Source organism: Camelus bactrianus, chromosome 4 (assembly GCF_048773025.1).
Source record: "Camelus bactrianus isolate YW-2024 breed Bactrian camel chromosome 4, ASM4877302v1, whole genome shotgun sequence".
In the NCBI taxonomy this organism is placed as follows: domain Eukaryota; kingdom Metazoa; phylum Chordata; class Mammalia; order Artiodactyla; family Camelidae; genus Camelus; species Camelus bactrianus.
This window is the reverse complement of record NC_133542.1, coordinates 69,710,401-69,730,649: the sequence shown is the minus strand read 5'-3', so window position 1 is coordinate 69,730,649 and position 20,249 is coordinate 69,710,401. Positions and strand designations below refer to the sequence as shown.

Genomic DNA, 20,249 nt, shown 5'->3' with positions numbered 1-20,249 from the left:
AAAAAAAACCTGAAAAAATCAAAGAAGCTAAAGGCAGTGTGACCACCCCCCCAGCCCTGCCCCCAATCTACCCTGTCCTGCCAGGTCAGTTTCAGGTTCCGGCTTTGTCCTGGTGCAACCGTGTACTCCATCACTCAGAAGAGATGCTGTGGGTGATAAACTATATGGTCAGCCTGGTGCTGATGGACAAACGAAGGTGTTTGTGTTGAAAGGAAAGGAGGCCCCCAGGCTCCTACCCAGCAAGTGCATTTTTGCACGTGGCTTGTCCGGAATCTGGGGGTGGTTGGAGTTTGAGATTTCAGGTTATCACATGCTGGTTTTAATATGCATCTGCTTAAGTTCACTATTTTCTATGACTATGTCAATTCTTTCAAAAGGGAAAAAAACATGTTCTTTGGTAAAAATTCTTCACGTGGAGCTACAGATCAGTTGATAACCACCACAAAAACAAAAGACTAGCACAGCATGATGTCCTGTATCTCAAGTCACCTATTCATCAAGGGAAACCCACCATGAGACTGACAGGACATTCCTAGGCGGGAAAAAGCAATCCTGGGTGCCTCTGGGCTGAGCCGCTTGGCACAGGGGTGTCCTGGGGGCTGGACTCGAGGCCAGGGAACTTCTCCCTCCTGACGTCCCCCCAGTCTCCAGCCCTCGGGCACCTGCCGCCAGGCTCAAGAACATTTCTTAGGAAGCATCTCACTCAACTTACAAACATTTTAGGAGTTCAAATGTGAACAGATCGCCCTCACACCGGCACAGGCTGTCCTTATTAAATAAATTCACTGAAAAGTGAACTTTCTGTTGTTCACGGCATCTTACAGGCCCCTCTCCACGCAGAATTCACAAAAGGAATAGTTTTTCCCAAATAATGAGCTGTAAGATGGTTGATCAGTGGACACAAGGTTCCAGGGGACTGGACAACAAAACAGAATCATTTGCTCAAAAAGGAACAATGAGGAAATGATTGATCTGTGGCCCAGAAGTGACTTCCAGTAGAACTCGACAGCATATTATTAGTCAGAAGGCTCATGAGCACTCAGAAAAGATGGCCATCCCTGGGACCGGCAAGGATTCCCAAGAACCTGCCAAATTAACACCAGGCCTGAATCTTTTCTTATTATGAGTACAACATGTGCTCTCACAGAGAAATAAGACACCGCAAAGAAACAAAAAGAAGAGCAGGGCAGTCCAGGGAAAACCACGGTAAACACCTTGGCACGTACCTTTCCAGATCTTCGGACGTGTTTTTTTAAATGAGGTCACATTGCAGGTTCTGGCTATTGCTTCACTCTTCGTGCACATCTTTTTATCTAAATCATCCTTTTTTTTTTTTTTTTCAAACTTGAAAAGTTAGGGCCACTGTAAGGATGTTCTACAATGTAACCGCTTGCCTTTGTTTCAGACGTTTACGGTATCCACCTCCCCCCTTTTAAGTATTGTATTTAAAAAGCAGCGGGGCTTGCCCTTGTGGAGGAATCTTTTTCGCACATCTGTAAGTATTTTCCAGAGGAAATTTCTGAGAGAGGAAGTGTGGGGATCAAAGGGGCGCTTCATGGCCACTGTGATGAGGGTACAAGGTGGCAGAGAAGGGACACAAGTGCCTCGGGACTGCAGCACAGAGTCCACAGAAGCCCCTCAGCCCACTTCTGTGGGCAGGAGAGAACTGCCTACGGGCAGGATGTGCAGCAGAGTCGGCGCGTGTTGGCTGACGGAATGCACAGCACCCCGAATGGCTGGATGGATATGAACGTACAGCTGAACACGGGAGGACCTCGCAGAGGTGGGCTGGCTGCTCGGAGGTGGTGGCTCCAGATGCTGGAGGCGTTCAAGGAGAATCAGGACAACTGCCGGCCCCAGAGATCACAGGGGGTCTTCCCAGGCAAAGCAGACACTGGGCTGAATGCGTTTCTTCCTCCCATAACCATTTGGGAGCACCTCTGTGTGCTGGAGAAACCAGTAGGGACGGTCTGAGCAGTGTCTCTCCCTTTGCAGGCACAACAGAGACGGACTGTCTCAGTGAAAGGTACAGAAGGGGTATATTACCAGGTCTGCCCTTGGGAGAACATTTAAGAGTAAATATTAGTTTAATAGCCATACATATAAATTAAATATGGGCTGCTTTTCAAACTTCTAATTACATTGTTTAGAAATCTACTTATCTTAGGAAGGGCCTGCAAACGAACGGTGCAGTGATCAAATGTTTTCAGGAATGGACCTGAGCAGACCGGCAGTTCGCACCGAAGGCTCAGTGCCTGAAGTGTGCGGCGAGCGTGCGCCAGAGCCGGTGCGGAAGCAGGGCAGTTTGACGATTCATTTCACTACCAGCAGAGCGCCAGCCGTCACGGCTCCCGGCACCAGGCAAGGGCGACGGCCTGCAGCATACGTTCCCTGGACTGTGTTTGGAAATCTTAACTTCGCAATACCAAACTGAGACACGTCACTCAGTGCCAAATACGGGTGGAATGGGGGTGATGCTGGGTGGGGGGCCTCTGCTCCCTTCTAGCCAGACGGCTCGCAGGCGGGCTGCCAGTGGGCGGCGGGCAGGCTTCCCGGCTGCACCATGGTTGCCCAGTGCTGAGCTTGCAGGCCTTCTGGAGCCAGCCGGTCCTGCGGGGTACTTTTGGCAGCATCACAACGAAGCCGTCCTGGACCCTGGTGGAGTAATTTGGTGCCTGCAGCCGCCGAGGAGGCCTGAGCTGCCTGCTGCCGTGGGCTGCAGCCTCAACTACCCCCGTTTGGGAGATAAAACCCAATTGACTGCCACTTACATAAATGTAACAGGAAGTTTCTGAATGGCTTCCCCTGTGTCTTGAGGCTGTTACCTCGGTATTGCTAAACTAACAGCTGAAATGAACCCAGACAACACCTCATCAAAGCCGCGGGGTGAGGAAGCAGCGGTCCAGAGGCAGACAGGAAAATTCCTGCCAAACCAGAGGAGATTTTGTTCTGTGGGCCCTTCTCTGCAGAAACGTCAACAGCTGGGAAAGCCATCAGAGGACCCAGGTAAGGTGGGGGTAACCAAACACCGCGGCTGGAAAAAGATTTGCAAGCTGGAGGGGAAAAAAGTCATCTGCTTTGATGGAGCTTTCCTTTTGTGCGTTCGGAACGGGGCCGCCCTGCTGGGTTCCACATACCTATTTTGCACCACTCTACTACTAAGCATCTGGGGAAATATTCAGCTTTTCTACAAAATAGGTCATCTTTCCACACTTGTTATGCTCCTTGTCGATTCTGCTGAAATAGCCACAGCACAAGAGAAATTCTCCCTGGAGTCGCTTCTCTGAGACAGCACGCTCCTTCTCCCTTTGGGGAGCTCGGCTGCCGGAGCGGGGCTGGGGCTGGGGCCGAGGGCTGAGAGCACCCCTGTCCCGCCCTTTCCCCAGCAGGAGTGCCTCCCAGAAATGGGACAACCGGCCTTTCTTAGGCTTCCAAACCTATTAGGGAATGATCATAAGAAGAAAAACTAATACTGACACGAATTAGACCATTGTTCTATTCCATCTATTTAGTAACCTGAAGTTGCAATTTTTAGAAAAAAGATTACCTTTCAAATAACCGATTCATTATGGTACATGAATGACTGCCATGTTCCCGTGTTCAACATGTCACTCACCATTAAGGGTGTGTGCTGGTAAGCGGCACCAATTTGCCACTTCCCCCTGGTACACCAACGCCCCCGACTGGAGGCCCCCTATAATCAGAGTCAAGGTTGTGGGCTCCCTCAGCTCTTAGCAAGTCACCTGCACTGCCAGGCACCTAATGAATCTCAATTCTGTAGTAAGTCTTGTAAGTTTTTCCCCCTCTGGGTGAAGGTGAAAAAGAAAACTAGGACTGATGCAGTTCCTGCCAAGGAAACACTATCCATTTCAAGGCCAAGTTCAGAAATCAGACTCATACAATTGTGGGGGGGTGGGGAGGCTGCCAGTGAAGGCTCTGGCCACAAACCTGGCTTTGAGAAATGAGAGGTGAGGACAGACATGGACACGGAGGGCAGGGGACCAGGCCTCCGCTCTGCGCGGCTCCCCAGTCCCCGTGGGGAAGCTGCCCTGGACCTGGCAGGTGAACAATGTGCTGACTATTCTCTAGAAACCTCCCTTCAGGCTTGTGAAATCCACACACTGTTTTTCATCATTAGTTTCAAAACATGCTGAGTATCTGGCCCTGCTCTAAGTGCTGCGGTGACACAGAGAAAGGGGGAGGCCAGGTCCCTAAAGGGCATCTTGCAGGGGAAAAAAGAGGTAAGACACACAGATGCCGTTGCAAGCCAGGAAACAGGGAGTGGGAGGTGGCCCCAGGACGCAGACGCGGCAGCAGCGGCCCACGTACCTGAGATGGCATACAGATTGGAGTGCTGGTACTCGTAGTCCGCCCGCGTGCTGTTCCTGCCTCGGAAGGTGGCAGGGAGCGTTAGAGAGATGTGCCTGAGAAAGACAGGAGAAAGAGGAGATTACAGGGTGCGTGGCTCATTCCCCAAGGCTCAGAAAGCCCACAGAGCATGGGACAGGGGCGGCACCCCTGGGGAGCTTCCGGCTTCTCAAGCAGGACGTCCCCACCAGCTCAGGTCCCCCAAGGAATTCAGAAGCTTCCAGACATCAGTGGCCACCTTTTTCCATACTGGGAAGGACATCCAAGAGAAAGCAAAGGTTTCCCAAGCCTTAAGTGATGTCCCACGTGCCTCAGGAGGTGGGTGTTTAATCCAGATCTCTGCCCACTGGGCAAAGTGCACCAATGGGACCAGAACACTCAGCTCTGCACGCGAGCCTTGGTTTGTTCTGTCGTCTTAGTTCCATTCTCCACCCAGTGGCTTCCACACCTGCCTGTGGGCCTGCTGAGGATAACAGGAAGCACCGTGTGAACGACGGTGCTGGGAGTTACTATCACCACCTGAGTCCAGGAAAGGACGGCCCACTGAGGATGAGGACGACACACTTCTCTCAAGTGCCATGTCTGCGTGTGCCCCTCGTGTGGGAGCACCCAGTAGGTGCTCAGACAGCACCTTCAATGACCCAGCACGTCTTTTATGGTGCAGGTGCCAGCCATTAAAGCTCACAGCACACACAGCACAAGCGGGTACTCGATCAAAGCACATAATCCATTTGGTGTGGTCATCAGCTGCCTTTAGTAAATGCCAAGAATAAAGATTACAATAATAGGAAAGACATTTAAAACCCAACTGGTCTGGGGGAAAAAAAGCAACAAAATTACCTCCTTTTGGTATGACTGGGGTCGGTCTGAAATCGCTCAGCAGCCTGAGCTGTGGTCACACATAGTCATTTCCAAAATGGAAAAGACCGAGGGACAAATGACCACGTAAAGAAAGCTTTCCACATGTTGCCTTTTTCACACAGTAAGTGTGTGCCCCCCTAGAACGACTCTTGTACGTACAGACTCCTGGGAGGAAGGTTCTCTAGGCGGGGCCAGGAGTGAGCAGGAGCCTCCCAGGGACGAAATGAGCACCGAGGACGGTAAAGGCGCTTGGTCTGCCGGGCTGTGGAGTGAGCAGCGATGTGCTCACTGTGCCACTGGCTGGCCCAGCTGTACAAGGCAGCAAGGCCTTACTGAGCGCTCAGGGTCGTGGGGGAACCAGCAGACACGTCCCTCGAGGTGTGTGTCCTCAGGGCACTTGGATGTACACGTAGTGAACTTCACTGATGAACTAAGGATGCCGAGGTAAGCTCCCCACCCCCACAAGGAGCTCTCAGGCTACAGGGGACAAAGGTGTAGGAACAAACTACTGTGCAACAGGACACGCTTCCGGAGACTAAAACCACACGCCGAGTGTGCACGAAAGGAACAACGCGTTCTGGTAACAGGGACAGGGCTTCTGGTGATGCCTTCTCAGAGGAGGCTGCGGGTGTTCCAGGACGAAAAGGACTGACGGGGCAGCCAGAGAGAGCCAGCTGTGGTGCAGGTGGAGGGTGCCCATAGGAAACACAGCCGGGGCCAGACTGCAAAGGACGCCAAATGCCACATCAAGGGGTTTGGGCTCTATCCGCTCGGACAGAGGTTCCCAAACTCTGTTCTGCCTGTCCCAGCACAGATTCAGTCACTGGAGTCACGTGGGAACTTGCTAACAATCCAGATTCACAGCCCCGACCCCAGGGAGTCTGGTTCAGTGGGCCTGGGGTGCAGCCCAGAAATCTTTTTAACAAGCTCCAGCCGTGACTCTGAAGACTGGCCAGGTTTGGGAACCCTGAGAGGGCGAGGAGCAGCTGCAGAAGGGTTTGAAGCAGTTGATCAATGCCTGTGACCACAGCACTTAGTCAATGAAGCTGAGCAGACAGAAGGATGAATTATTGACTGTGGTTGTGGTTGAGCAGAGCTAAAATGATGACAGGCGACCCTGTGGAGGGGGCTCACCCTGAGCTGGGCCTGGGGCCTGCAGATCCCACAGCTCCCTTACGGCTCCGCACGTGGCCCCTGCGGGGCAGGTACAGGGCCCAGTGCAAAGTCAGAACAGGGGACCTGGGTCAAATATTAAGAATTTCAAGATGGTGACAGCAGAGCTTTAAACCAAGCGTGAAGCCCTTCTGAGCACGGGGCCCTGTGGGATGCTCTGGCTGCACGCCCACCAAGCTGGCCGGGGGCAGGCACTGTGACAGTGAGGGCATTTCCAGGAGCCGGGGAAGGACCCAGCTTCAGGGCTGCCACACCTGGAGAATGCTAGTCCTGAAAGCCCTAAGAAAGCACATCCAACTAACTAAAGACATGAAATGTCTGCTCTGTGCAGCAGCCGCTCCAGGAGGCCCTTAGAGGAGGTGGGGGTGTTGGCAGAACCACAGATGACAGGCAGACCTGGATGACAGCCCAGAGGTCCTCCTCCCTGGATGAGAAGACACGGCCAGCCCAGCCACTCGGCCATCCGAGATGGCTGAGTGAGCCCTGGCCCACATCAACTCCAATCTGGGGGGGACTCGGGGTGGCATGACCCTGCTTTCGCAAAGCTCACTCTGCAGCAGGGGATGTGAACATGTCCACGAAGTCACAGGAGCTCTGGCAGAGGCAAGCAGGAGGACCCCCCGAGGTCACTGGGGAGGTGCTGTTTCATGGGGACTGGGGCTGGCAGGGCCGGGGTGGGCAGGGAGGAGCTCTGGGGTGTCTCCTAAGCAGCAGGAGGTCCTGCTGAGGGAAGACCGGCCCGTGGCCAGAGCCTGAGGGCCAGGGAGAGGTGCCGACCAGGCTGAGGAGAGCCATGGGGCCACAGCACGCAGGGCCCTGCATACGTCCTGCAGGATTTTTAATCAGAGAAGTGACAAGATCTAATTTACAATTTTAGAAGATTACCTGCCTGTGGGAAGGTAAGGGCAAGAACTGAGGTGCTACGGTAGATGGGAACGGAGCAGCAAATCATGACGAAGATGATCATGGAACTGCAAACAATCATGCAGCACCGACTGTGTGCAGACCTCAAACCACCTGCTACAACCCTCGAAATGAACAGTTTTGGGGTAATTCTGTGGCCCACGGAGCTAAAGAAGGAAGTGTGTACCGGAGAATCAAGGAGCCTGGCTCCTGAGCTGCCCCGTCCACGCGGACCTCCTGCTCCGAGCGTGCTTGCCTCCCGGTGCACCAGCCTGTGCCTGGCCAACCACACCCTGACCCTCTCCCTCCTTGGCCTGGGTCTCTTCCCCCTCACAGATGGCACCTCCTGGCTCCTCCTCCAGTCTTGTAAGGGTTGCTGTTTGCTAGGGTTCTGGTTTAGCTCTCTCCTCACTCCACACACTTTCCCTGGGCAGTCTGATTTGTATCCACATGCTGGGTTTGGCCGGCCTCACACACCAGCTCCCCTGTCCAGACTCTGTCTCCTGTCACTGCTTACTTCTGCCTCCACCAGGGAGAGTGACAGTCTCATGAATCTCTGATTATGCCACGTTTTTTCCTGCCTCAGCCTGATTCTTCATCCACCCTGCTCCCTCCTCCTAGAATTTCCCTTTCTTCCTTACCTCCTCTCCAAACTCCTGTTGGTCCTTCAAGACTCCACGTAAAACTCCTCTTCCTGGGCTTGTCCCAGGCGGAACCAGGTGTCTGCACATCCTCTCTCACTCCAGTTATCACAAGACACTTCCTCAAGGGCAGGGCCAGATCTCATCAACGTGGTAGCACATTTTCTAGGACAATTTCTTCCCCAGAGCAGACAATCACTGAACAAGTGATTGTGGACCAAATCAGGTGTTGAATTTACTCCATTAAAACCCCAAGTGTTTCCGGGTGTGAACTGCTGCTGTCCCTATTACTGCATTTCCTCCTTGTGCGTTTGCTCAGTTAGACTCGGGGGTCTCTGGGAGACCACAAGATGCTCCGCATCCTACTCCTCTCTGCTACAGAGGAGGACAGTTATGATGTAAGAAGTCAGTGGCAGCAACCAAGAATTTACCAGGGAGAAAAAAGAAAGTTTCTGATCACATACCATAGACAAAGGGGGGCTGACGAGTAAAGGGGAAATTAAAAGAGAATTCAAGTCGTAGGCCTGACTGTATCTTTTACAGACTTAACTGCTCAGTAGGAATCTGTGGAAAGCAACTTGAGCCCTAGCGGCCGATGAGAGGGGGCACGGGGCACGGGGCAGCACTCAGAGCGGAAAGAGGGACGAGCCCCGCCCAGAGCGAGCCGCAGGGAGAGGAGCCCCTGCACCGCCAACAGCCGCCTCTGCATCTTCGTTTCTGTTGCTCCGGGACACAGGGAGGACGGGACGTGGGAACAGGAGGACGAAAAGGCACATCAAGGCCACTCAATGAAAGTGAAGAGTCTGGGCCGAGGGGACAGGTCCTGTGGCTGAGACGAATGAAGAGGTCACCCGCTGAAGGAGAAGTGGCCCAGGGCACCAGCGTGAGATCAGCCTGAAAGTGAGGACAGAAGGGAATGGCTCTGCCGTCGGCGGAGCCTCAGAGCCAAGTGAGATCCGAGCTCCTCGGCGTCTGGCGGGGACCCACCTGCCAGGTGCTGGGCTGGGTTCCTTTGCGTGCGCCACCTTGCCTAATCCTCTCAGTAACCTTTTCATTGGGAACATTTTCACTTAACAGAAGAGGCGCAGTGAGCGCTAGAACTCGCGTAAAGGTTAGTCCACATGTCCCCCAGAGTTGTCCTCGTCATCTTAAAGTTGCTCTGAGGTGTCATCCGCACCATCAGGTACACAGAGCGAGGTTATTCAAACAGGAATGCGGGGTCCACCCTGAAGACCCTGTGAAACTGACGATGCCAGGGACTCAAACTCTGTCACTTACTACCTCAGTGACCCTGACAGGTCGCAGTCTCTCTAAGGCGGTAGAAAGGGAAAAGCCACATACGGATCTGGACAATGAACGGCCTGACCACAATCCGGGGAGGCAGAACAGCTGTAATGGTTAGGAGCGACGACACCGAAGTCCGCCCAACACAGGTTCAGATCCCAGCATCACCAGCAGGAGCTGGGTGCTCTGAATTTAGCAAGGGCGTGTGCCTCCCCGTACACATCTTCTTGCGATGCAGGCAGAACACGTGGCCCAGGACCAGGATGTGGTGAGCACGTGCAAGTATAATTCCTATTCTGATTTTCCCCATTCCTTGCCATCCCTGGCACTATTTAAGTCCTGCTTCTGAGGGCCTCAGGACAGGACCCTCACAAAATGCACTGTGCCTTCCCTCTGCAGGCACATGAATGAAATCCAAGCGGCTCCGAGGTCTTGAGGTCCTGCCAGTTCTGACCTACCCCTCCTCTCTGACCTGGTCTTGTTCGTGGCCCTGCACCTACACCCTCCAACCTCACCAGCTGCTTCTGGTCCCCCACCCCCTTACTCTCATTCCCACCTTGGGGCCTTGGCCCTTGCTGTTTCCTGTGCCCGAAACACTCTTTCCTGGGTCTCTGGAGGTTGACTCTTTCTCCTCCATCAGGCCTCCAGTGGTGCTCTCTCTCAACACCTCACTTTCTGGCTCTATAAGATAGTCGATTTGTTTACATGTCATCAGAACACAGCTTCCGTTACACCTTCTCTTTCCACCATATCCTCGGTGCCCAGAACAGTGCCCTGCACACAGTGGGTAATTTAAAAATATTAGGGAAAACCCTGTAAGATTATGTAATGCTGCTGAAGGAACGAATGACCCTGATTATGACTTGCAATTAGAGATAATCTGGAGAAACTTACAGGAAGGCTTTCCACTCGTCCCCTTTTCATCCTTGGGACTGGGTTGGTTAACAGTTTGGAAAATGCAACTATTTCTGATTCGTGGATATTTTTATATAAACAGAACTGCATTTGTCACGGCATTGCTTATAAAGCCAAAAAATGGAATCAAATTAAATATTATATAACAAGAGACTGCTTAAAAATTACGGTACAGCTATCTGATAAAATATTTTACAGTCGCTTAAAATATTTTAGAAGACTACTTCATGGCCTGAGCCCACACCCTAACCACAGCATCTACTGAGAAAAAATATAAAATCCTCATTTTTACTTGGAATTGTAATCAGTTAACCCAACACTCTTTGGCTTATTTCCCATAACCTGACTGCTTAATGAGATTAAAGGAATGCCCTACTTACGAGATTAGGTGTTACTGGAGGAAGAAAAAAAGAGCCAGCACTTCGGGAGACCATGGGCACCGAACGCTCGTTTTTTCTGAAGCACCTAAGCAGGGAGCTACAAGAACGGATAGGTCCTCAACGGAATCAACAAAACTGAGAAGTCCGTGAACGTGATGCCTGCTGGTGCCCCCACGGACAGCCATTTCAGTGGAGTCATTTCAACGGTCCCCAAAGTTGTTGCTCACTCTGTGATCACTCTAGATCGCTCCGTTGATCTAGAACGGTGTGTTTCAAGAGAGTTTATAAGGATCACCGGTAGACCAAGGAGAAGTAAACCCCAAAACTCAAGAAACTGGTTCTACCAAGGATGGCGCCTAGAGATGAAGACCTTCTGGTACCACCCCCAGTAGATCGTGGGCCACTGCAACAAGGGACTGACCATTTGAGGTCAACAATTTCTGCCACTTGACTCAAGAGATGGATCATTATTCCAAAGTCTGTTTGGTAACCAGAGAATTCCAACTAGAACAATGTAGGGGAGCTTTACCAAGCCTTCCTCCTCGTCCCCTGCCCCAGGAACTGCCCAGAGGAGATGGGGCACACCCTGCCAAGCCCTCACTCTCTCAACAAACAGGTCAGCATCCTACGTGCTGCCGACAACAGCTCCAGCTAAATAGATGCCGAGGGAAATTTCATTTTCTTCCCCCCAAGTCAGTCTTCGACACATTATTCAATTAACATGGCCACTAAGCCGCAGACAGCTCCATATAAAAGCCCTTCAGTTATAGAATACATTTTATTATGTGACAATAGTTGCCAGCACGATTTATTTCCTTTGATGGGATTCTGCTTTTTCCTTGTTAATTTAAATCTGTATTTTCTAGTGCTGATTCCAGGTCTGTGTGAATTTTTAAAATGTTACCATTAATCTTCTGAACCCAGTGGCCATATATAATGAAGACGGCTCTGCCCAGGCAGCTGCGATGCCCGCTATCCCCTCCGACTGTCGGGGGCAGTGCTGAGGGACCGGCGGCTGGGAAGGCAGGGGCTGATTCACGGTTAGAGACAGATGTCACTTCTCTCTCTCTCTCTCTCTCTCTCTCTCTCTCTCTCTCTCTCACACACACACACCCACACACACACACCCACACACACGTAACCAAAAGGCTTCACGGTGTTAAGTCACTCCCATTCTTCTTCTGGCTGTATTCAAACCGCCTCCTGGGACAACAATTTTCCATGTGTGCCCCAGGGACCTCTGGGGGGTCCTCAGACTCTTTCGGGGAGCCCACAAGTCACCACCACTTTCATAATAACATTAAGACATCACTTGCCTTTTCTCCCCTCATCCTTTCACAAGCAGACAGAAAACTTTCCTAGAAGCTACATGACTTATATGTCATCACACTGATGTCTGCTTAGGTAGTCTTGTGTTTTACATTTATCTTAGTTTTAATTTTTAAATGTAGATGAACATAACCCACCTAAACAAAAGCTCTTTTGAATCTTCATTTTTTTTTTTCCCCCAGCAGGATGGAATCCTCAATTTTTAAGACTATGAAATCCTAAACCAAAAAGTTTGAGAACCACTGTTCTACTGCAGCTCTGTGAAAGACTGGACACCTAGCCAGCGAAGCGGAGTCAGGAGTCTGGGTGCAGTAACCCTGGGTCAGGATGTGCCTCGGACACGAGCCACCTCTGAGTCAGAGTGACAGACTACTCAGATATTTAAATGGTGTCCCCAAAACAATGAGAAATAATATTTGTTTATAGACTTTCACGTGCAAAGAACCCATGGTTGAAAATATTTAAAAGATTGAAAAAATTCAAATTAGGAGGATGAAATGATACATATCCTAAACAGATTTGAAGGGCCAGCCTCCAATCTCCAAGGTTCTACAACAGCTAAGGAGAACAGGGAAAAGTAATGAAGATTCAGAAGATTATCTACGAAACAGTGAGCACCCAAGTGAGGTGAGGGGAGGGAGGGAGCAACACACATCCTGCATCCTCATGAGGGCCTATAAAAAAGTCCTACAACAAGATAAAAAGAACATTACCTTTGGGAAAAATTTTACTGTAGGGGTTAGGAAAAGTTATCTGCATTAGAAATAATGCAGAAATAAAATTCAAAAAAACTGATTAAGTAGTATCATGGATAAGCTCCCTCTGCCCTGAGATTTTCCAGAATGCAGAGAAAGAAAGAACACAGAGATGACAATGATGAGGAAAAATAGCAAAAATATGGGGAACTAGGACCAACCTAAATATTCTAGGTGTTAGAAAGAAATCAGGACAATTAAAGGAGATGTAACTTCAAAAAACAGATGAAAGCTTGCCTGATTAAAACAATGTCCAGACAAACAAGCCCAACAGGGCTCCCAACATTCCAAGCAAAATCAATTAAGGAGACTCACAGCTAAATAAATTCTAATTTCAAGACTAATTTCAAGACTTAGTGTAAAGCTATAGTGATCAAGAGAGTGTGGTACTGACAAAAACACAGACATACAGATCAACAGAACAGATGAAGAGTCCGGAAACAGACCCTCATATGTATGATCAATTGATTTTCAACATATATGCCAAGACAGTTTGATGGGGAAAGAGTGATCTTTTCAACAAATGGTGCTGAAGCAACTGGAGAGCCAAATATGAAAAAAAACAAAACTCGACGCTTACCACGTACATGTACAAAATGACCCGAGAGAGTCACAGAACTATTCTAGAAAAGAGGAAAGGGAAGCAGTAGATTATTAAGTTCAGAAGGCCTGGGGTTTGATACTTTTTATTTAAATGCATCTTGACTGAACAGGCATAGCATGGCCTCTTTTAGAAGAAAACACAGGAGAAAATCTTTGTGACCTTAGGTTTGGCAAAGATTTCTCAAACAGGACACAAAAAAAGCATAAACTGTACCAGAAAAAAAAATGATAAACTGGATTTCACCGACATTTAAAACTCTTGTTATTCAAAAGATGCTGTTACAAAAGTGGAAAGGCAAGCCACGGACCTGAAGGAAAAATTGGCAAACATATATCCAACTTACAACAAGGATATAAGCACAACTCTTACAACCTAATAGGAGACTCATGATCCAATTTAAAGCAGACCACACGGTCTGAATGGACACTTCAGTAAAGAAATAAACAAATGGCAAATCAGCACATGAAAAAATGTCCGAAATCAGTCATTAGGGAAATGCCCATTAAAGCCACCATGAGATATTACTACACATCTGCTGGAACGACAGAAATTAAACAGACCAACAGCATCAATTGTGGGCAAGGATGAGAAGCAACTGGAACCCTCTGCATTGCTGATAGGGATGTAAGATGGTACAACCACTTCGGAAAACAGTCTGCAGTTTCTGAAAAAGTTAAACATATCCTATGGTACCAGCCAGCCATCACAACTATACAAACCATTACATATATAGAACCCAAGAGAAATGAAAGTAGATGTCTTTACAAAGACTTGCACACATGTGTACTGAGCAGCCTTATTTGTAAAAGTTAAAAACTAAAAGCAAGCCAAATAGCCAACAACAAGTGACTGGATACACACAGTGGTGGAGCCGCACAATGGATGCTGCTCGGCCATCAAAGAGGAACGAGTGATACATGCAAGATGGATACATCTCAAGATAATGATGCTAAGTAAAATAAGATGATAAAGAGTCTATTTGTACATGTACTCTTTTTCCATTTGCATAAAAAGTATAGAAAATGAAACTAAATTCCTTTCCCGGGACACTAAATGCTAAAGGCTAGGGAGACACAGTTATGAAGGGAAAGAAGGCTGAATGAGTAGAAATATTCTGAATCACAAGTTTTCTTTTATATGTGAAGCTGACAATAAAAAAGACCATTCTTGTCCCTTTCGCTGAAAGAAATACATTAAGAACATGCTCCAGGTGATTCAAAATTAAGACCTAAGAATGGGGACGTAATGGGACAAAAGGACCAGCATTTACTCTTTCTCTCTGGAAATCTAGCCTGAGGAAATAATCTGAAACATAAGAAACGACTTATCTGAGATAAAAAAACAATAACATAATGTTTGCTGACATTTTCGCAGGGCTTGCCCTTCACGTGCATCATGTAATCCCCCCCGGATCCCACAGCTGGGCGCCGAGATCATCTCTATTTGACAGAAGGTCTCAGAAAGGTTCAGGAACCTGCCTGAGGGGGCACAGCTTGGATATGAACCCTGATGGGACAAATTACAAAATGCAGCTCCGAATCACGATGCACTATGCAAAAACTGGGAAGAACATTATGCCTGATTCAGAATATTTTACAGATATAAAACAATGTTTGCAGGTTTTCTGGGTGGGACTGGGAGAGGGTGCTTATGACAGGACACGAGTGAGGAACTCGGGCACAGACTGTGGGGAGAGTGATCTCAGCCACAGGAAGAGGCAGAAACCCAATCCTTATGGCCTATTCCTTTGTAAGAGCAAGGAGTTGGGAAAATGTTCACATGCTAGTGGGGCAGACCAAGGAGAAGGAATGAGCCAGACATTCTTGCATCAACATAGCCAGATGTCAAAGACAAGGCTGTTAGGTCACAACAAAAGGGAACAAAACAGAAACCAAGTTGCAGAATGATGCACGTGTAAACCGCAACACCAACAACCTACTTCTATGGGTACACACAGATACACGTGCCCCAGTACAAATTGGGCCTGAAGGATAAGTCAGCTGACAGATGTGATGGCCCTGTGCTAGTGGCAGGACGGGGAGGCAGGGCGATGCCTGTGGTGTAGACAACAGAAGTCTCTGAGGTCCGAGTGTGGATTTCTTCCCCCTGCTTTCTATATGTTTTTATATGTTAATTTTTCTACTGAGAAATTATTTTTCTTTTTATCAGGAAAAAAAAAGATGACAAACACTAAGAGGAGAATTCTAGGAGGGTGAGGGTATATGAAAGCACTCTGCACAGCACTCAGCACTCAAGGAGCACCTAGTTTTCCAGATAACGTGGCTGCTGACGGACAGAGACCAGAGGTAAAGGGCACAAGAAAAGTAACGGGATGGGGGAGGGATGGAGGAGGAATATGCAAAAGCCGCAATGATTGAGTTAGGGTGGTGGGAGAGGGGGAGGAAGAACACAGCAAACAGTGAAATGAAATTCCACTTTATTCCTGCAAAACACCATTGGGAAGAAGTCATCTGTGACACACAGCTTCTGTGCCAGGTGTAAGGACGTGCTTAATGAATGCCATTTAATGAAGAAAAAGGCTCTTATAAAACACCTGGCACAAGCAGGGTGAGGGAGTCACGGGAAAGGGGACCTTCGCCGCACCTGCTGGCATTTTAATAAGCACCTTCTAGAGCGTCCGCTCTCCAAGGCTGGTCAACGGTGTCAGAATGAGGTCCCTGACCATTGCCCACATTCACTGACAGTCTGGGGAGGCTTATTTCTTAAGGACCATATGCTCAGGTATTGGATCGCCCTGGAAGGTAATTAAAATGAATCATCTTCAGCTGGAAGGGCCTGACCAGCACTAGCCTCCTCCTCAAAGACTTCACAGCCAGGATTCCAGCTCCAGGTCCCCTGTGCTTCCAACCTGAGGCTCTGAGTTACCATTCAGATCTGTGAAGACCCAAAGAGGTGAGAAAATACCACAATTTTTTCTTGTAACTTGGTTCTACTAAAAAAGAAAGTCAGTCATTTTAATGACTCTAGGTCTTACAATATTTTTAGGGGTGGCAATTTTTTTTCTCACTGGTTTTGGAGCCAACCTCAGAAAGAAATTACGACGTGGAATGTTTACCACACTTTCTCATGATCTGATGAGACATTTTGCTTTGTTTTGTAACTGACATCAACAAAGAGGTTTTACAAAACCTAAAATGAACCCATTTCTTCTGCAATAATAATTCACCACCTCAAACTTTCTATGCCCAGACCTGAAACTTAATTCCAAATATATCTACTAACTTGATGCCAGCCAAGGGGAGACGAACCATGGTTGTCAACAGGCATATAAGGCTGCTACTATAATCAATATATTGTGACCAACTCAGTCTGCTAGTTTCTAGCTAAGCTCCTACTATATGCCAAGCACTACATTTGGTCCTGAGATAGTTTTTTTTTTTAAATGATAACTGTATATTACTAAATGAAAGAAGCCAATTTGAAAAGACTACATACTGAATGATTCCAACTCTGTGCCATTCTGGAAAAGGTAAAACTATGGAGACAGTAAACAGATCAGTAGTTGCCAGAGGGGCCGGGGGAGAGAGGAACAGGCACAGCACAGAGGATTTTTAGGGCAGTGAAATGACTGTTTGTGATATTATAATGATGGACATGTGTCATCATACATTTGTCCAAACTCACAGAATGTACAACACCAAGAGTGAATCCTAACGTAAACTACAGACTCTGGGCGATTATAATGTGTCAATGTAGGTTCATCTTTGGTTAAAAAAAAAAAAAAGAAAAAGCCATTCTGGTGAGTGAGTGATGCTGGTCACGGAGAAAGTTATGCATGCGCGAGGTCAGGGGTATATATACTAAATCTCTGTACCTTTCTATTTTGTCGCAAACCTAAAACTTCTTTAAAAATAAAGTCTTTTAAAAGTGATTTAAAAAAACCAAAACCCAAATAAGACTCAAATCTTTCCCCTTTAATCCATAAGTAAAATGAAACACACATAGAAATCCTCTTTCTCATAAAGTAAAAGGCTCTAAATATCATAAGATATACAAACAGAAGGCTGTAACGTTATATGCTTTGATTTTTAAAGCCACGGCACAAAACAAAACAAAACAAACATTGGCTGAGTGCCTACCATGCACCAGGGACTCCACTAGGCCCTGTCAAGAATCCAGGGACATGGGAGTCCTGGTCCCAGCTGCCAAGAGGGAAGAATGTGGTCAGGGAGAAAGGGCCGAAGCAATGAAACAGCAATTCAAGAGTCAAGACAATGACCTAAGACATGTCACAAAGCAGGAGGGGGGCAACAGACGCTTCTGGAGTCAGAGAAGTGGGAGATAATATCTGATTCATGATTGGGAGTGGCTCTCTGGAGGCAGGGACACGGAATACTTTGTTCCTGGAATCATCTGTGACTTGGACAGTTACCACTTACTGAGCACTTGCACTACTCTTTATGCTTCTCTCTCATCTCTAATCTTCACAACCCAGCGGGGTTCTATGGGTCAGGGGAAAGAGGGTTCAGAGAGGTTAAGGAACTTGTCCAAGGTCACACAGCTAAAGGAATTGTCTGAGCTAGGATTTGAGTTTATGCTTTTCCCACTATGCCATGTTGCTTTACCAAGACAACACAAGCACAAAAGTATAAATGCAGAATGTTCATTTTCCATTGAGGCAACCCATTTGCAGTGATCAATATAATTTCAACCTACCAACTTGACTATATAATGAGTTTTCCTCATGGGCAACACAGACAAACACACAGACACACACACACACTCCAACCAAATCACTCCACATTGGACAAGGGGGAAAAAAGCTGCCACTGAAAGACTAAGGAAATCACAATTCCAAACTCCCCAAGTTCCTAAACGCATAACTTTAAAGTATGTGCAGCTCGACAGCATATGGCAAATCAATTACTAGTTTAAATCTTAAAACAAAAACATGGCAAGTGAGGTGCAGAAATAATCAAGAACAACAGTTCAGTTTAGATTACAGTGGGCCGCTAGAGTTTTGAATACAATTAATCATCATTCCAGGCAATGGGAAGCCATATTGACACTTACTCCTAATTTGAATATTTAATTAGGGTGAAGTTCTTCATCAAATTATCGCAGAACTGGGAGAAAGCCTGGAAGATTTGCACAATTACTATCTTAACCCCTTCCCAGCTGCTCACCTGTGAGTGCAGCTCTGTGCGGGAGAAGGCCTGCGCCCAGTCTGACGCCGTGGGAACTTGGTGGGGGTGCCAGTGACTCAGGCTGCAAGGGGCCAAATGGCGGCAACAGAAGGGTCTGAGGGAACGAACTGCCTGTGCTCAGAGTAAACTCTGAAAGGAATCCTGGATAAAAACACAAAGTCCCATGCCTGCATGCCCACCACGTGCCTGGTGTGGCACTTCCATATGTTCCCCCATTTGGTTCTCACAACAGTCCTGCATAGAGGTATTCTTATGCCCGTTTTATAGACAAGGAAACCGAGGCTCAGAGGAGTGTTGTAACTTACTCAAGGTAACATTGCTTGTGAGTGGTATAAAGAAGGCCAAGTTGCTCATCACACACACACACACACCCCTACCTGCCTTGTACTTACCAAAAGTGAAAAGAGAACAGTTAACAGTCAACAAAAATGTATTTAAAGCTGTATTGTGGATATTTTGCATTGTGCAAATAAATCGGAGGAGGAGGGCAACCAAAACCCAGGCCTCCTCAAGCAGCATTCTAAAATTCATCTCTTGGATTCAGAATGCACCACTGAGCTCCCCAAGTTGGGATGTCACGATGATGCTGCAGCCAGCGGCTCAGGAGATGGGTGAGGCGAGGGGCAGCCAAGCGTGAAGAAACGGCCTTGGACACAAAGCTGAGACATGTTGTTGCCACCCAGACCCTGCACCAGGGAGCCTGGAAGATGTGGTCATGGCAGAACACCACTGGTGTCCAAGGGGAGGGGAAGGTCAGTGGCAAGACAAGAAAATGTGATTTTTCTTTCTTTCAAAAATCACAGTGGCTCCACAACAGCATTTATAGCTACTTATCAGTTTGGATGGAAGATTACATTTCCTTCAGGTCCTCTTTCTCACCTATGAAAAGACTTTTATTGACATTTCACAGATGCCATGTGATTCTGTGTGACCGAAAGTAACCCATTTTCCCATGCAGCGTCCCCCGGAGACCCCCAGACGGGACCAAAGGCTGAGTTTGCACATCACACAGGGCCACAGTAGGTCTAGAGGTCCTTCTGCTTCCAGACCTCACCAAGCTACTTAGAATGAGTGATGTCCTCGTAGTTTCTGATTAGCCATCTTCTTTTAGAAGCTTGCAATGGGTTCGATTACCCTCTTGAGGATGTCGCCAGAGCTCCACTGGCCACGGCCACTTCATAGCAGGTGGCGGATGGCGGGACAGAAGGGAAGAGCTGGGCTGGCAGCAGGAGACCCAAGATCCGTCAGCCCTGCTCCCAGCCTGCTCGTTGCGGCAGCAAGAGGCATCGGGAACTTTGAAACTTTCCTTTGTATATTACATTAATCCATATAAGAAAATCTTTTTTAATGAGGAGTGATGTAGTTACAAACTCTCCAGAGCCATAATTAGAGCAAACTAATTGAAGTTGTGTTTTGACACACTTTCCAAATTCACGGGTGCCGGATGACATATTCACAACACGGCTGCGGCACAACCATGGCGACAGCAAAATCATTAGGCTAATAACACGTATTTGCATTCTTATCATGCCGGCAGCTCTCCCTTAAATACTGTTTCTACTACTGCTCCTTTACTGTAAGTTTCCACAGAAAGATATTAACAGTAATTATTAGTACTTTAGTGGAATTTTAATGTTAAAGAATAACAACCTGCATTAACATACACTGGATGCCGAGTCCTCTCCTTAACCACCACTGGAAGGTCTGGGGGTTCCTCCTCTTCCCCCCACCCCACAACCTGATGGTGACGAGACCATTCCAGCTTCACTGAGGACAACCACTCTGAGCCCACCCCCAGGGGGACCTGAAGTCCAGGTTTCTGAACTGTTGTTTGATGAGACAAATTTTTTTTTAAAGGACATTAAAAT

At 48.0% G+C, this 20,249-nt stretch overlaps 1 protein-coding gene across 8 annotated transcripts in view; it reads right to left on the bottom strand.

Moving 5' to 3' along the window:
* Positions 1–20,249, bottom strand: part of MVB12B (multivesicular body subunit 12B) — a 164,542-nt gene that overhangs the window by 68,209 nt on the left and 76,084 nt on the right. For 4 of the 8 annotated variants that reach the window (XR_012506555.1, XM_074362235.1, XM_045517526.2 and 1 more), the window contains exon 7: positions 4,330–4,424. Coding sequence is in view for 5 of the 8 variants with exons in the window: in XM_074362235.1 (XP_074218336.1) it covers positions 4,330–4,424 (95 nt within the window). In the remaining 3 variants the exon portion in view is untranslated. Of the gene's footprint in view, positions 1–1,226; positions 1,948–2,027; positions 2,057–2,098; positions 2,656–4,329; positions 4,425–20,249 lie in introns of those variants that run through there. The other 4 variants (XR_006725314.2, XR_012506554.1, XM_045517528.2 and 1 more) reach the window with 3 other exon arrangements.